Source organism: Halictus rubicundus, chromosome 4 (genome assembly GCF_050948215.1).
Source record: "Halictus rubicundus isolate RS-2024b chromosome 4, iyHalRubi1_principal, whole genome shotgun sequence".
Lineage (NCBI taxonomy): Eukaryota > Metazoa > Arthropoda > Insecta > Hymenoptera > Halictidae > Halictus > Halictus rubicundus.
Window position 1 is genome coordinate 11677103 of NC_135152.1, and position 15682 is coordinate 11692784.

Below are 15682 nucleotides of genomic sequence, written 5' to 3' on the forward strand. Positions count from 1 at the left end.
ATCTGAACGTATTCTTCACTTGAGAATTGAACTAGTGGTGAAGTTTATTAATTTATTTGTCTTTCTGCTTTGTATCCACGGTCTAGTCGTTTGAAGATATTTTCACTGTTCCTCAAGATGTGGAGCAGACCAATTTACATGTACAATACTTGAATTTTTGAGAATGATTACAGTGCAATACTAAATTTTTAGAGTGCCAAAGGGTTAGTACTGACACGCTTCGCGAAGTCTGTAAAGTACGAAAACCCGGGGCAGCGGCATGCAGAAAATATTGTTAACGCACAACGAGGAACAATTACGTCGGCTTTTTCGAGAGAAAATAGCTGAAGTCGTAACGCGCAGTTGTCGACACCACTCTCCCGGTGCTTTAGACTCGCAACAAAGGAGCAATTACGGTTATTACGACTACGGCTATCTTCTTTCGAGAATCAGACCAGAGTATGTCAGCCATTGGCGTACGGGTTCTACAGTATCGATGGAACGCGGAATCAAATTTTCCTATCGCGACCGTGCAAACTTGCATCGTGGACCGCGAGAGCGCAACAATGTCGAAACTTTCCAACGAATTCTTACGTCGGTACCATCGGGCCGATGCGCGATGGTTTCTCCGGGTCGCTGCTAATTGAAACGTTCCGCGGAACGAACTAATTGACGCTGTATCTCTCTTTCTCGTGGCACTCGCAGCCGCGTAATTGCATAAGCAGTTCCGCGCCGAACGTTGAGCAATAACAACACGAGTGTTGTGTGCAGCAATAGAGAGGATATATCTGTTGGCGCGATCGGAAACGTTTCAGAAAACGCGACGCGACTCGGCGGTAGCATGATGCTCTCTCTCTCTCTCTCTCTCTCTCTCTCTCTCTCTCTTTCTTTCGTTGTACCTGGCGACAGTGTAAAACGTATGAAAATCGATATTAGGGACTCGAATCGCAGCGGGACCGGCTAATTGCCTCTTGGGGGGCTGTTTCGGTTTCGCATCAAGTGCCTGGCAATTTGCGACGAGGCTACGGCGTAGGTGAAAAGAAATCCGCGGGAATATTGTGGTCGAGAGACTTCTCGAGTGCTCGACACATGGAACATTTATTAGGCGAGTCTGCGCGCACGGTAAATTGGGATCTCCGTTGTGCAAGATTCTTTTATGCCACGCTGGAAAACGCGACGACGCGGTGCAGTCCTAATGCAGGCGTCTTCGCGAGTGTGCAGCACTGCTCGTGTATCCCGTGTCAATACGTTCGTTCGCGTGTCCAATGAATTTGTATCTTTCTCCGATTTGCTCAATTCTTGCTTCTCTAACAGTAGGTTTACGGGTTCTAGTGTTCTTAATGCACAGTTATCGAAATTGTAAAATAGCACGTGCGAGAGATTATTCAACAAATTTATTTCTTTGGGTATAAATTGTAGAAGGAATACATTTTCGTTATTTTTAGAAAGTAATGTAGAATAGTGTTAAGCTCGAATTACAATTGGAAAGATATTCATATGTTCAACGTTGTGCGACCTATGTTTCTTCAAATATCGGTAAATCTACTGCAATTTTTAAAGACATCAGCAGTATAAATATACAATTTCAAAGACTAACCCTGAGGTGGGATCGAGTTCATTTAACCCAGCATTAGCTAGTTTGAATGACTAACTATTTATGTTAGGTTCGGCAAGAGGATCAACGTTGATCAAAGAAAATAAAAAATTTATGTATAAATTGTCAAAATCATTGGCCTCGTCAGATTTTTAGAAGCCTCCTAAAGATAGTATAAAATTCTACCGAATACCAGTGTTCGAAAATTGTTGCTGATGTAGCTATTCCAGAGTCGGTTCTTGCGTAATTTTGCGCTAATCGTGCTGCGCTGACTCCGTGAATGTTGCAAATTACCGATTTTTCCGTGTCGAATCGGTCTCGCTCTGTCGCCGGATACAGAAACCATAGATTCGTAGCAGCTGGATTCGGGCTGTGTATCAACGATCGGAACACAGGGCACAAAGCTTAACGCCGTCAAAGGTGGAGTAATAATGTCGTGTTTGTTATCAGCCGTTATTAGCCAGACGTCCGGAATTTCGACTAAATTGCCGGCAGAAATTCCGGGCCAGTCGAATGCGCGTTAATATCGAAATCCGTCGTGCCCGTCGTTAATAAAATCAAGCTCTCTGTACTCTCTGTATTCAAGTTCGAAGTACGATCGAACATTATCTTTCCTCTACAGATAGTAATCGAGTTGCTGGAGAATGAGTCTCCGTAAACCTTGGACCACGTTAATAAATAGTAAAAGAAAGTTTTTATTTTTTCTTTTTTACCCCGGCGCGACGAAAAATCTGAAAAAATTCATGAGCGATACTTATACCTATACACTGGTACTGTAAAAATATAAATGTCGTCGCACCTATACTTCAACGCAAAATCTGCACTTTCCCGATTTGAGGTTTTTGATTTCTTGTAGCCGGGATTTTCAACTTAAAAATCGGAAATAATTGCAGTATGTGCATCTGGGTATGTGGATCAATTTTTTGCAGAATTTTTGCATACGAATAATGAGGGAAAATTGACTAAAAATGATTTTTTTCCAATTTACCCCAAAACTACACTCCTAGTCGAGATATAGGGTTAAAATTTAGTATATGTTTCTACCATACCCTTAGTAATTTGAGGGTTAATAATTTTACGCAGCGTGGGAGGAGACTCGTTCGATTTTACTTTAATACAGTTTGAATCGTTGTCGGGAACCTGTTCCGCTCGAACTCTTGATTTACCCGTTTCCCCTTGACTTCAGTCCGATCGCAAAAATCATGTTTGCAGGTGCGCGCACCACCGTGAATTCCGGGGCAATTAATGCGTAGCGATCCCTCGGCGAGCGCTAATTTTCGATGATAAAGACCGGAGCCCCCGTGCGTTTTATCGCGCGATCCTTGGATAACGCGCCGCCACTGTTGGATCAAAATAACTTCACGTTCGAATAATAGCGGACGCATCGACACGCTAATACCATACATTAATTCGAATTACAATTATACTACGAACGATCGACTGTTATTACAGGATCCTCGTAAATTACACGCGGCAGGCGGACGTTATTTGCTAAGCACTGAAATATTACCTTCATTAAGACAGTCGTTTCCGAGGATTACCAGTTCAAGGAACGTAAAATTAATTACGATACGCTCCCCGTAGATTCGTAGCTGTTTTCCACGGGCGTCAACGGAATTTACGAGCGACTCTGACTTCGACCGTCCCTCATAACCGAAAACTCGAAATTGGAATGCCTGCGACCGGTGTAAAAGAATCTGATCGATTTCTCGCAGTCTCGTAATTCTCGCAATCTTGTTCTCAACGTTCCAGAGAAATTCAAAGTCTAGTAGAGGTCCAGAGTATTGAAAGAAAATCATTTCGACACCGTAACGCGAAATACACGGTTTCGTGTATTTTACTAATGAACACGATTTTGTAAAATACAAGATTCTGTTCTCGAAATTCTCGTTGCTCCTACGGTTTCCAGTTTTCGAAGAAACACCATTCTAATAAACGCGACTCAGTGAGCTTGAATCGATTCAAAAGACGCGCTTGCATCGCGCGCTAACAACATCCTGCAGAGCGCGACCTTATATTCATTGACCCAAACAAAACACGCTTTATTAACGACCGCGAATCACGCAAAACATATTCCATAAATGTCGCGCATTCGCGGCTACGAGGAACGTAGCGGGTCGGAATAAATCACGAAAGCACCTGAAACTGGACCACAAGTTTTGTTTATCGAATAGGAGAAGCTTCTAAATAAAATAAAAATTACAAATTGCTTAAATGAGGGCAAATTATTCCTCAGAGTTCAACGATCAGTTCTGCACCCAGAAGGCTTTCCAACGGGGATCACAGGTTGACCAAGGATCCCAGGGACGGAGAACAGGAAAGAGAATCGGTAGGAGGACTGACTGGTGTGCATGGGGTGAAAATTTCGCCACGATGGTGGCCCGAATTAAGCGTCTAATTGTTAAGGCGACACGTGCGAGCACGGGGTGAAACGGGTGGTTGCAGGGCTGTGTGGGCGGCGGGGGTGGTAGGGGTGGCGCAGAGAGACCAAGGCACAAGAGAAGTATGGAAGAGGAAGGAAAGGGAGGAGAGGAGAGAGTCTCTTTGGCGCGGGGGTGAAGTAGGTGGTTCCGCAAGGGTCGAGGAAAGGGGAGTCGAGTATAGGTAGGTCGGAGGTGAGAAGGTGGCGGAGGTGGAGGTAGCAATTAACTTCTCCTCGCGAGATTAGAGCGAGATATTACGAGATATCGAGCGACTTAACGGCAACACGCGAGAGACTTCAAAGGCAGTAATAAACTGCCTCTAATGAACCCCTTATCGCTGCTGCCACCACCCTCCGCCTTCTTCAGCGACCTACCACCTCGCCACCACCTACCGAGGACCTAGCCAGTCGAGGACCTAGTCTACCTGTGTGTATGTACGTGTCCGCGTGTTTCCGAACCGAGCCCAGAAATTCACCTGCAACCATCACAACCACCCTCTCACCGACCCACGGTGTTTCAAAGGATGGCGACTACTACCTGGACGAAACCATATTGTTATGTTCTTCCACAATGGATTCAAAAGAATCGATCTAACTCCTAACGTAGTCCATGGTTATTAGTAACGAACGGAACAGAATTCTATTAAGCTATCTACATCATTTTTAAGTATGTTCACCCCCTTGCCTTTAAGATGACGAACTATTTTTATTTTTCTAACATAATATATCCAATAGCGACCTGAACATCTTACATTAATTCTAAAGCGATGTAAGTCTTAGAATTAAATTGTAGGGGTAACGTAAAGATGTATACTATTAACGCCGTGCAAACTATTGGTAAATTATTTTCCAGGTTCTAATTTTTCCCAGCCAGCACCGTTCGAAACACTGCACGAGCGACTGTTCTCTCGTTGTCACAATCGTCCCCGACGTTCTCGGAAATTTTTCCCTCCACCCCTGGCAACGACATATACTCGGTTCCATCGTTCTTTTTCCCCCTTCAACCCCCACCCTCCCCCTGACCCATCGGCAGCTTCGATTTTCCCGGCCGCGTGTCGCGCGGATCACGATAAGGCGCCATTACCGCGTCGATCGCGATTCCTGTCATACGAGAAAGTCGTCCTCTATTCATCGTCGCGTGCCCGCCCCCATTATACCCTCTACTGTAAATATTTCCCCCGATCGGGAGATGAGCGTCGACGATCGTTCTCGTTCTCGCCCGGCTACGTTGCTTTTCGCGGTCGAAAACCACCCCCGAGCGTATCACCGGTGGCGTCGCGTGATACTTCCGCCGGAATTGCGACGTTCTGCCGAACCGCTCGAGCAGGATCTCGTTGACCAAGGTCGGGGGAGCCTAATCGACCTACCGGGACCTGCGGAAATGTTCGCGCGGACCGCCTAGACTTGGCCCTCTGTTCCCTGGATCGTTTCGCCATCGCCATTCTTCTCTTCGAGTTTAGAGCCATTCTTCTCATCGACGTATGGCTTGTACCGTCGCGACGCTGTTGTTACGAACGAACTCTTACACCAGGCTGTTGCGTGCAAATATATCTACGAACAATACGAGACGAAAACTCGGCAACGGTGTACCAAAAAATTCCGGTAGCGCAACGTAACACGACGGAGCACAATGGCTCCGCGACCGAACACAAGTTCGTACTATCGAAACACGTTTACTCTTTCTTCGAGGGCCTAAGCTGCGATCAGTTATCATCTCGGGTTCGCTAATAGCTGGTAGAATCGTGCGGTCCGCGAACACGACTCGGCATCTCGGCTTTCTCTCTCTCTCTCTCTCTCTCTCTCTCTCTCTCTCTCTCTCTCTCTCTCTCTGTCTCTCGTGCTATTCGATCGCTACATGGTGCCCCATGCCTATTGTTTCTTCTTCCACGGGACGAAGTGACAACGCGTGGCGTAGCCGCCGCCGTCGTCGCCGCCGCGGCTACGTTCTACTCTTAATGGAATTACCACCGGCAAACCGGTCCGTCCGCGAAAGGGTTTACAAAGTTCTCTCACGCCGTAGCGAATGACAGAGAGAGAGAGAGAGAGAGAGAGAGAGAAAGAGAGATATAAAGAGAGATGGACGAAGAGAGAGAGAGAGAGAGAGAGAGAGTAGGAGGGATCCGGCGCGTCTTCCAGCCGGCCGGAATCGCGCGGCACGACCAGACGAAGCGCCCTGTCGCCGGGCTCCGTCAAGCCCAATCATGTTGATTCAACAAAGTACCCACCTACCAAATTGCTGGAATTTGGTATTCGGCCAGAAAGACGGAGCGAGGAGAGAGGAGAAGAGAAAACGCCGGTAGAGGGATGCTCGGGGGCGGCAGAGAAGGGTGAAAGGAGGAGAGAGAGGGGGAGGAAGGAGGGAAAGTCTGGAGACAGAGGCAGAGAGAAGGCGAAAGAATGAACGAGAGAGCGAGAAACCCGGATAGACAGATCGAGACACGTCGTGATAGAGAGAGCGAGCCGGAGGGACAGGGGAAAAAGAGAGACGGATAGAGAGAGAGAGAGAGAGAGAGAGAGAGAGAGAGAGAGAGGAGATGCTCTGAAGCGGTCTGATTGCACATCTAGGCCAAACCAGCACCACGACGACGTCGCTCCAGCGGAAAGCCGAGCGATGATTGGCCGCTCTCTTCACTCCGCAACCCCAGCCCCTTCGCCCTCCGTACACCTTCAATCCCTTCAGCCCTCGTCCGTGCACCCGAAACCCGATGGCGTTGGAGGCTGGGGGTGATTGGACGCATCTCGGTGATTGTGGCACCCGCCACCCTCGCCTCCAACCCCCCTGCAAACCCCTCCCGAAACTACCAGCCACCGGCGTTCCCCGCCAGCAAACCGTTCCCTCCCCTCTCACCCCCATACCTATATATACCCCCGACTCTCTCCCAGTCCAGGTCCCCTCTTCACCCCCTTCCGCCCCTGCTACAGCCGCCCTCCTCCACCCCTCCTCCTCCTGCACGGCTGTAAATCGAGTTTACCCTCTTGCCGTGGCTCAGCCCTTCAATCAAACTGATTGAAACATTCCTTGAATCCAAAAGAAACGAACCACTACCTCCTACCCTTGCCTGCTGCCTCTCTGCTGTCTCTTTTCTCCCCCCCCCCCCCCGCCCCGCGCTGCCCGTGTTTCGCCGTCTCTAACTCTCTCTTTCTCTCTTTCTCTCTGTCACGCTATCTCGCCCGTGTCTCTGGATCAGCCTTCTCTTTCGCCTTTACCCCCCCATTCACTCGGTCGATCGTCGAGTCTCTGTCTAACCGTATGCGCGTCTCTCTCCTCTCTCTCTCTCTCTCTCTCTCTCTCTCTCTGTCTCTCTCTCGCACTCTCTCTCTCTCTCCTCGATTGTATCTCCCTTTCTACACGAGGTCTCTCTTTCTTTCTCTCTTCTTCGTCTTCTTCTTCTTCTTCTCGAGTAGTTTTCGTTTGCTTCTTCTTCTTCTTCTTTCTTGGACACCCCCTTGTAGCAACCCCTACCCGCAAGGCTTGATGTCGATGCTTCTTCTGTCGCGTCACTCCGCTCCGAGTGCTACTTCGCTCAATTCGGATAGCATCATGTTTCCCCGGTCGAAATTTCAAGGGAAAATTTCGCGAGCCGATTCTCCGACGGGGTTGCGAACAGCGCCGCGGAATTCGCGGGACTGTTCGTCCCCGCTTCCGACCGGGATGCACAAAGGAGACATCGTTTTTCGCGAGGCTGCGTCAAAGGACACCTCCTCCACCCCTCGTTCAAGATACGCAGGATAAACACCGAGATACAGTTGGAATCGTTTGTACTAGGAATCAAAATTGTTTTCGAATATCTGGGACTGTTGAGGACGTTTGCCAGAAAGATTAAGAGCCTCGGTAAACATAAGTTCGAGTAGAAAATGACTGAGATAATAGGGTGAGGGAACCGATCACCGTGGGGGCTACCGATTACTGTGCCTATATTAATTACACTTAATTTTAAAGCATTATGACTATTGAAAAAGAGTTATTACATTTTTTCCATTAAAATCAGTTAATATATATGTTATATATCTCTTTTTTAGTATTCATTACGCTTTAAAAATAAGTATAATTGATGTAGGTTCAGTAATTGGTACACCCCACGGTAATTGGGTCCCGTACCCTAGGACTTCTGTAATTTCGATTGCGAAGAATGCAGAAAAGCAGAATATGTTGACTGCTCGAAAACCTTCCAGGCGAATCACATAAAATCGAACTGATTCAGTCAATGACAACGAAACTGCACCGTTCACGCTTTTACACTTCACAGAAAATTACTATACGCGACTCTTTGAATTAAATTGAATCGTAGCTAGCTTCAAACGAAGGGAAAAAATTTATTTGTTATCTTAACCTCGGACATTACTTTTCTCGCAACTATAAAATTCCTGTTGATCAAGATCACTCTCACAGCTTTAATTATCAATTTCTTAAAACATGCTTATTGTAACGCCATTAGTCTTTCTGACATTCCTAATGTAACATTTTATTCGTCACATTCAATCGGTAGGAATTAATTGAATATCGATTTTAACGCGTTAAGCGCCAAATATCAACCCCAGAGATCCTTACAAAATCAGAGAAATTTAATTAATGGAACCAAAACTAGGAATTTAAAATATATTATAGGAGATGCTGTCTTAACCTTTTTGAATTCGAAAGACTCCAATAAAATTCGGTTTATCTGGACATCTCATAATAAAAATGAATTTCTGAACCCAGTCAAAAATCGCTGTCAGTCATATGTGACTGACGTGGCAGTTAACGTGTTAATGCTCTGGGTCAAAGTAGACCCGGTTTCCGCCGTCGAAGGTTAAATATTTTCCTGATAGACACGGTTATCATTAATATCATCGGTGTTTGATTAATGATTTATAACCTGAACGGGTACGTTCGAGCGAAACGATGGAAATTTGCATCTCCGAATTTCGTTTATTTAAAAACACGCGTGCTCATCGACGTCCCTTGTTACGTATCCCCATCTTCGGGAACACGAGGGACAGGGACGAGAGAATCCGGTCGCAATTAACGGGACGTTTTTCTCGCGTTGGCGTTCCCCGGGATCGATTTCCACCACGACGTCCGACTTCCGGAAATACGAAGGAGCCAGTGGACATCTGGATGGACGATTCTGTCTCCAATTCCGGCATGCGGGACGGAGACGCCTCGTAATCAAATATTGATACTACGCTAGACTAAATCGTTCGACTGTGCTAACAGATTAGGGCGTACGTGTGCTGCGGACTGGTCCGGCTGGTCCTACCGACGAGAAAGACGACGACAACGAAGAATACAAATGCCACGGAAAATCTTATAACCGCATAGCATTCGCCGGAAATCGAGATTTCTTACCATTCTATTTTCTTTTTCTTTTTTTTTCCCCGCCATCGAAAATTATAATTCGAACGGTTTTGCGCGATTTTTGGGAAGATTTGATTCGTTTAGAAGGGATCTGACTCATCTTGGAGAGATTTCATTTCGTTCTGAAGTGATTCGATTCGTATTGGAGAGATTTAATTAGCTTTGGAGGCATTTGATTGGGTTTGGATTAATCCTATTCGTTTTGAAACGGTTACGGATGTTTTTGAAGCGTTTAGTCAATTTTTACTGAGAAGTCCTGTGTAGCGGCTCAACAACGTTTTCATAAAATCCACGATTTGATGCTATTTGCAGCGACTTGGTTCGTTTTAAAGCGATTTAATTATTCCCGAAACAATTTGATTTGTTTGAGACCGATTTGACGTGTTCATGCAGTTGTTTGATAAATTTTTTAGCGATCTGACATGTTTAGTAGCAATTTGCCAAATTTTTTAGCGAGCTGACAAGTTTAGTAGCAATTTGCCAAATTTTTGAGCGATTCGTTGCGCTTTGAGTTAATTCGGTGCAATTTGCAACGGTTTGATGCGTCCCGAAACAGTCCTGTGCATTTCTTAACGCGTCCGAATTTAATTTGAAATATCTAAGAAAATGCTTGTTGCATGAACGCGTGAGAACCCGCCATATTTATTCGTCTGCTGAAAGGACGAGCGGAACACTAACTTGCTTAAATTTCCTTTTACGATTTATTAAGTGTTCCACTTAACTTAATGAATTTGACGTGTTTGCGCGTTCGATTTCGGAGGGGGGTAATTTATTCCCAGCCCCCGAGGCCAGAGAACTGATTTTTGAGATGCATACGTAATGCGATTGTATGCATTTACATTATTACATTTGCATTACTTTGAATTTAATAAGCAGAACGGCCTGCCGCGTGTGTTTCTGTGTGCGAATGCACCGGCGCATACGACTCTAATAATTCTTACCACTCGTAACTCAGCGCCATATGGCCCGACCGGCAAGAATCATTAAAGCACTGTGTACACTTACTTATTAGCCTCTTAGCACTGAATCGCTGCTGGCGCGGAGCCGCGATATTAATGCGGCTCCGAACATTAATTATCATTAATTGTAATAACCGAATCGTTTCGCTGCACTTCTCCAAGAATTTTTCATCTAACCAACTTTCCACCGGGCTCCCGATCGAACTTCTTCTCGCCTTTCCTTGTCCCCGAACTTCATTAATCGAATTAATTGCTTCAAAAGGAATTAATTAAAGCGGCGTTTGGAACTTTCGAAAAATCGATAGCTTCAAAATTGAAAGAAGAAATTGTGAAAGAGTTCGACCATTGATCTCTTCGTAAAACTGGATAAAATTGATTCGTGTAAAGTGTAATTAAAGTAGCCTTTGGAATTTCAGGGGAATCGATTATTTGAAAATTGAAAAATGCAGTTTCAAATGATCGCGACCTCCTCGCGCAGAAATAATACTTCTGCTCGCCTTTTGCACCGAGAATATATGTCGAAGCAACGTTGCGGCTTTCGAAAACTCGATTCTCTGAAAATTGAAAGAAGGAGAGCGAGAAAAGATCGGCTCCGCGCGGAGATAAAAGGAGAAACGGAAGAAAATCGATTGATACCCGACGTCCGGCAATTAACCGTAAATTAATCGGATTGTACGGGAATCATTAACCGAAAATAAACGGTCGGCAGAGTTCTCGAGGGGTCCCGACGGGAGCCCGGGGCTCGTATATTTCCCGGTTTTAATCAGAGATGAAAAGGAGCCGTCGGTTCCGTCGAGAGTTAACAGGTCAATGAAGAAAAAAATATGGACAGACCCATTAGATTCCGTACGCACGACCCCGGGCCAGATTGTGCCGATCTATTTTCGGGTACGCTAACTAACTTCTGCGTCTGTTTCTCATTAAATTGCGCTTTGACCTCGAATCTTCTAAATTTGGAACGTGGTCCCCGCCGATTAGGTTTGTATCCACCGCGCGACCCGGCGGATTTCAAAAGTTTTTCTGCTCCACGAGGGAACAGAAGAGACGCGCCACCTGGTATAATGAGCTCCGATACGATGCAGAGTACAGAGTGTGCCCTTGAATGCTCGTATAACTCGAAATTCGACCGAAGATAAGACACTCGTACAAAAATTAAATATTCTTCGTACGGTGTACAAATAGACCAGGATGAAATCGATTCCATTTTATTCGTTTTTTAATAATTACATTTAATTAAAAACAAACTTCTCAAACACTGCATTTTATGGATCGCCAACTTTTCCTTTAGCCGAGCATCCATTATCGAATTTATTTTGCAAACTAAAATTTAGTTTTTTTTTTAATAACAGTCTGTAATTAACGCGAAGTTCTTAATCAGTGTGAAAAAGTTCGCTTTGATTAAAAACAGTCGTTCAAAGGGTCTAATAAAATGGAATCGAATGAACTTCGTCCGCCTGTACGAGCACTTTTATAGACCACCGCGTAAGTTGTAGAAGACCGTGGGTTTAGGCCTTTCCATTCAATTAACCGAGCGTCAAATATAATTAATGATCCTGCGGGAGCTACGTCGAGACGTAGAAAACCGATGAAAGGTCGGAGTTTTATCGAAGAGTGAATATCTAAATAAACGAATTTGTTTAACAATTTGCGACGATGGTTTACGATTTCAGTTGTCGTGGGACAAGGGAGGGGAGGGGGTGGGTTCTGAAAATAGGTCATTTCAACCTGTCTGGTGGAGCTCGCAGTGTCAAAGAAGTTATTACTAACAATATTTCATCAGCGGTGCCTTAATCAACGGTTAAGTGACAGCTTCCTAAATTGCACCTACTTTGTGTCCACGGAATGTTGATTACTCGATACTTGGGAGCCGGCGTGTCTCGACTTAATAATCAGTGGCACACCGGAAGTGTCTAATTGAACCATTTATCACTAATAAAGACTCGGTAATTCTGAATAAATTTCGACTGCGCCCGCGTGCGTCGTCCTCACCATTTTTCTGGTTATTAATTACTCGGAGGAACCACGATAATTACTCGACTAACAAGGAAAACGATACTTTGCCAGCGAAACGAAAACACTGTCAAAAATCTGATCCGCGAAATACCTCTAAAAATGATGGCTATACGAAAGTCACTGCTATGGTTAATTATTAGACTTAGATTAGATTATTAGACTTTTTTTGCACGAAGGTCCTCAGTCTATGTATCATTCATACTTAGAACTAACTTTCGCGCTAAAAATTTGTTAACACAGCCTAGACAATATTGTAAAATAATTTTCGACTAGAAAAATTTCAGTAAACGATTTTGCCGATCTTTTGACTGTACCATTTTATCGAACAAACGAAAAAAGGAGAGCGGCTCGAAGTGTGCTTGGAGTTTTCGTCGTCCGAATGGTAATTTTTCGGGAGGATCGGTTTGCCGCCGATTTCAGCGGCGCGTCTAGCCGCGAGAGTCGCTTTGAATAGAAAGTTAGCGCTCTTACCTTCTGTAGTCGCTTTTGCAGAGAATCATGCCGCTCCTGGTATAGCACGAGTGGCCGATTTCCGCCAGTGCTGCGCCGCAATACGTGCATTTCAAGCAACCGTTGTGCCAATACCGATCCATCGCGTAAAAGAGCCATCTTTCGACTATTTGGCCGCCGCAACCGGCACACTGCTGGATTCCCGTTGCTCCGCTTGGACCACCTTCTTGCTGTAACAGTCGAGAAAACAAATTCACCGTGAGCTGTAAATTTCATACGTGCTCCAACATCATCACCGTGTAACCGCTAAAGCCACCAGTCTCTCGGAGCTAACCTGAATCGGCAATTACATTCACAGATCTCTTCAGGATCTTCGAGAGAGTATATAATAACTAGACTGCGGATTTTATGCACTCGGCAAACATGAATCAGCACAAATAACAGTAGAAAGAAAGGAACGTCTGCTTGGCTCTAATCTAATTTTGCGTGAGATTGAATGAATAGTCCAACGAAAACAGTAAAAGAAGAGTAGTAATTTAAAAAAGCAAGAAACGAGTGGGGAGTGTATTTTAAATACATTTCGATAGAAATATCGAAAATAGACGAATTTTCCTCAGAAATTCTGTATGTTTAGTCCTCGATATTCAGCAGTACGGATTTAGCAAAGTATGGCAATAACGACAAGAGAAGAAATATTTAAACGGCTAGAAACGCTTGAAAACCTACAATTTTTCTCGATTTAAAAATTCTACGAATAATTTTGCAGCAAGTAACGCCTCGATTGTTCGTCGAAGAATGGCCTCCCGGTTTTCAACTCGGTGCTGAAAAGCGAGATAAGCTGTTGCTGAAACAGGATGGGACGTGACGTCGCGGAGATGCGCGTCCGTTGGCCGATTATGCAACGAAATTGTTGAAAATAATAACGGGTTGCGTGGTCGGCGGGCATCCGCGCGACCGGCGCAGCTTCTCTATTAACAGGAACCGAGGCATTCCTATAATTAATACGGAATCGAAAGTCATTAACGGACGATAAATCATCGCGCACCGTCGAGTGAGTAATCTCGGCGAACACTTAGTCGCGATTATGTAAACGCCGGTAAGCGTGAGTAATCGCAGCCGACGTGGCTGATTATTAAAATATACGGTTCCCCCGATAAACGTCACCGGAATTGTTCCCATCTCCTAACTCGATGAATTCACAGCTATGCGAAAAACGGAGTCAACACTTTCATTCAATTTATGCTACACACACGAAAGATCCTTTTTTCAACGCTTCACCGATTTAAATTTTACCTGCTAATTGACTGTCTGGTTCAAGATATTTACCGCATTTATTCACGGTTTTTAATTGGTCCAGATTGATCGTTTATTAGCTGGCCGAGGTGTTTGCGCTGTTTCATATTTTTGTATAAATATCGAGAAAGTGGAATGGATTGGAATTTTATTTTCTCTGGTGATACATCTTGCGAGCCATAATTAGCTAATAATTGCATCTATGAAATATTTATCTCTGTCGTCTTCCCAACAATTTTCATTTTTATTTACAAGTGTATAACAATCTGCTTACAAGAAAGATTATTCCTTATTAAATCTAAAGATCATTAATTCTTAAATATTGTATAGTCTTTACGAGTTTCCTGTAAATTAACATTTCATTCCTTGGTCAGAACGGACCCACTGCACCTTACAAAAAGCTTCGAGGTTAACGGTACAGTCCTTTAGAATGGAAAATTACGTTGCGAAATGTGATCGTTGAGGGATCGGTGACTCCGTATGAATTATGAAACAAATATGAATATTTACCGAAACAGAGCCACATAAGTTTGATATGGTTGAACGCATAAGCACGAACATACAAACTTTGCACTTGATTTAGTAAAGCGCGTACGCGAACACGAACGGTAATTTATTAACCTATCCGCAACGTGACCTTTTTGCCGGGGTAGAACCGTTTAAAAATGGAATTGCAAATGCCAGTCATCGATCCAAGATTGTGGTTTCTTGTTCGCGTAATCGACGTCGAGAGTAATATCGCGTTCGAACGCAAGAAAATATTAAAACGCGGGGATATGAAATCGGAGCAAAATACAGCATTTAGGATCGGCGTGCAATTGCGCGCGCGCGCTTGCTCACCGATCTTAAGCGGTCGTTTTTAATCCGGCATAAGCGAGCTCATTACTCTTTCAGCTCATTACACCGGTAGTAGAAGGAGGAATTCATCAGATAGCTACGAAGAAAACTTCACGTGCACGATAACAATATGATTAACGGAGGCGTTATTGCAAAATGGTTCGAGGGGGATCTCGGCCACCGCGATTTCTGCGCAGCCGAGAGCGAAAAAGTGAAACGGTAGACGAATCGAGATTAACGACGCCGATAGATACACGTTAATTAAAACTAATTCACGATACACCGAGCATCGGGACTGGTCTTAATCTAATTTCCTTACGGACAGATTTAAACCTCGCGGTTTCTCTCCGTGTTAATCCCAGATTCCAACTCTAGTCAACTTTCGACGCTTCTAATCAATATCGAAAATATTCGTTTCTTTTTTTCGTTATATTCGAAAATAATTGCGGGTTTCGTCAGTTAGACTTCCGCCATTTGTTAATGTTTCTGCGGATCTTTGTACAAAATAAAAATTGTTTGCAGCGATCACGATTATCAGGAGCCATACAGAAATTCTGTTCTTCTTGTAAAATTTTAATAAGCTAAAACTGAAAATATTAATTCCCAAGGAAGTCCGCGCCGGTAATGAGATTCGACGAATGTCATTCATTATCAAGTCTTATTAGAAAATGGGGCAATTAGCGCGGCGAAATATCACTGAAAATTACAGGTGGCGCAAATGAAACTCGACCGTCATTAACCGACGACAAAAGAAATCGCCTTTCACTGTGCCGCCGCGCCGGTTGAACCACGCGGCA

General features: G+C 44.6%; 1 protein-coding gene across 1 annotated transcript in view; it reads right to left on the reverse strand.

Annotated features, from left to right (window-relative positions):
* The window catches only part of LOC143353405 (uncharacterized), a 184628-nt gene that overhangs the window by 87584 nt on the left and 81362 nt on the right, over positions 1-15682 (reverse strand). Inside the window, exon 4 of the mRNA XM_076786714.1 lies at positions 12777-12985. Coding sequence (XP_076642829.1) covers positions 12777-12985 — 209 coding nt within the window. The remainder of the gene's footprint in view (positions 1-12776; positions 12986-15682) is intronic.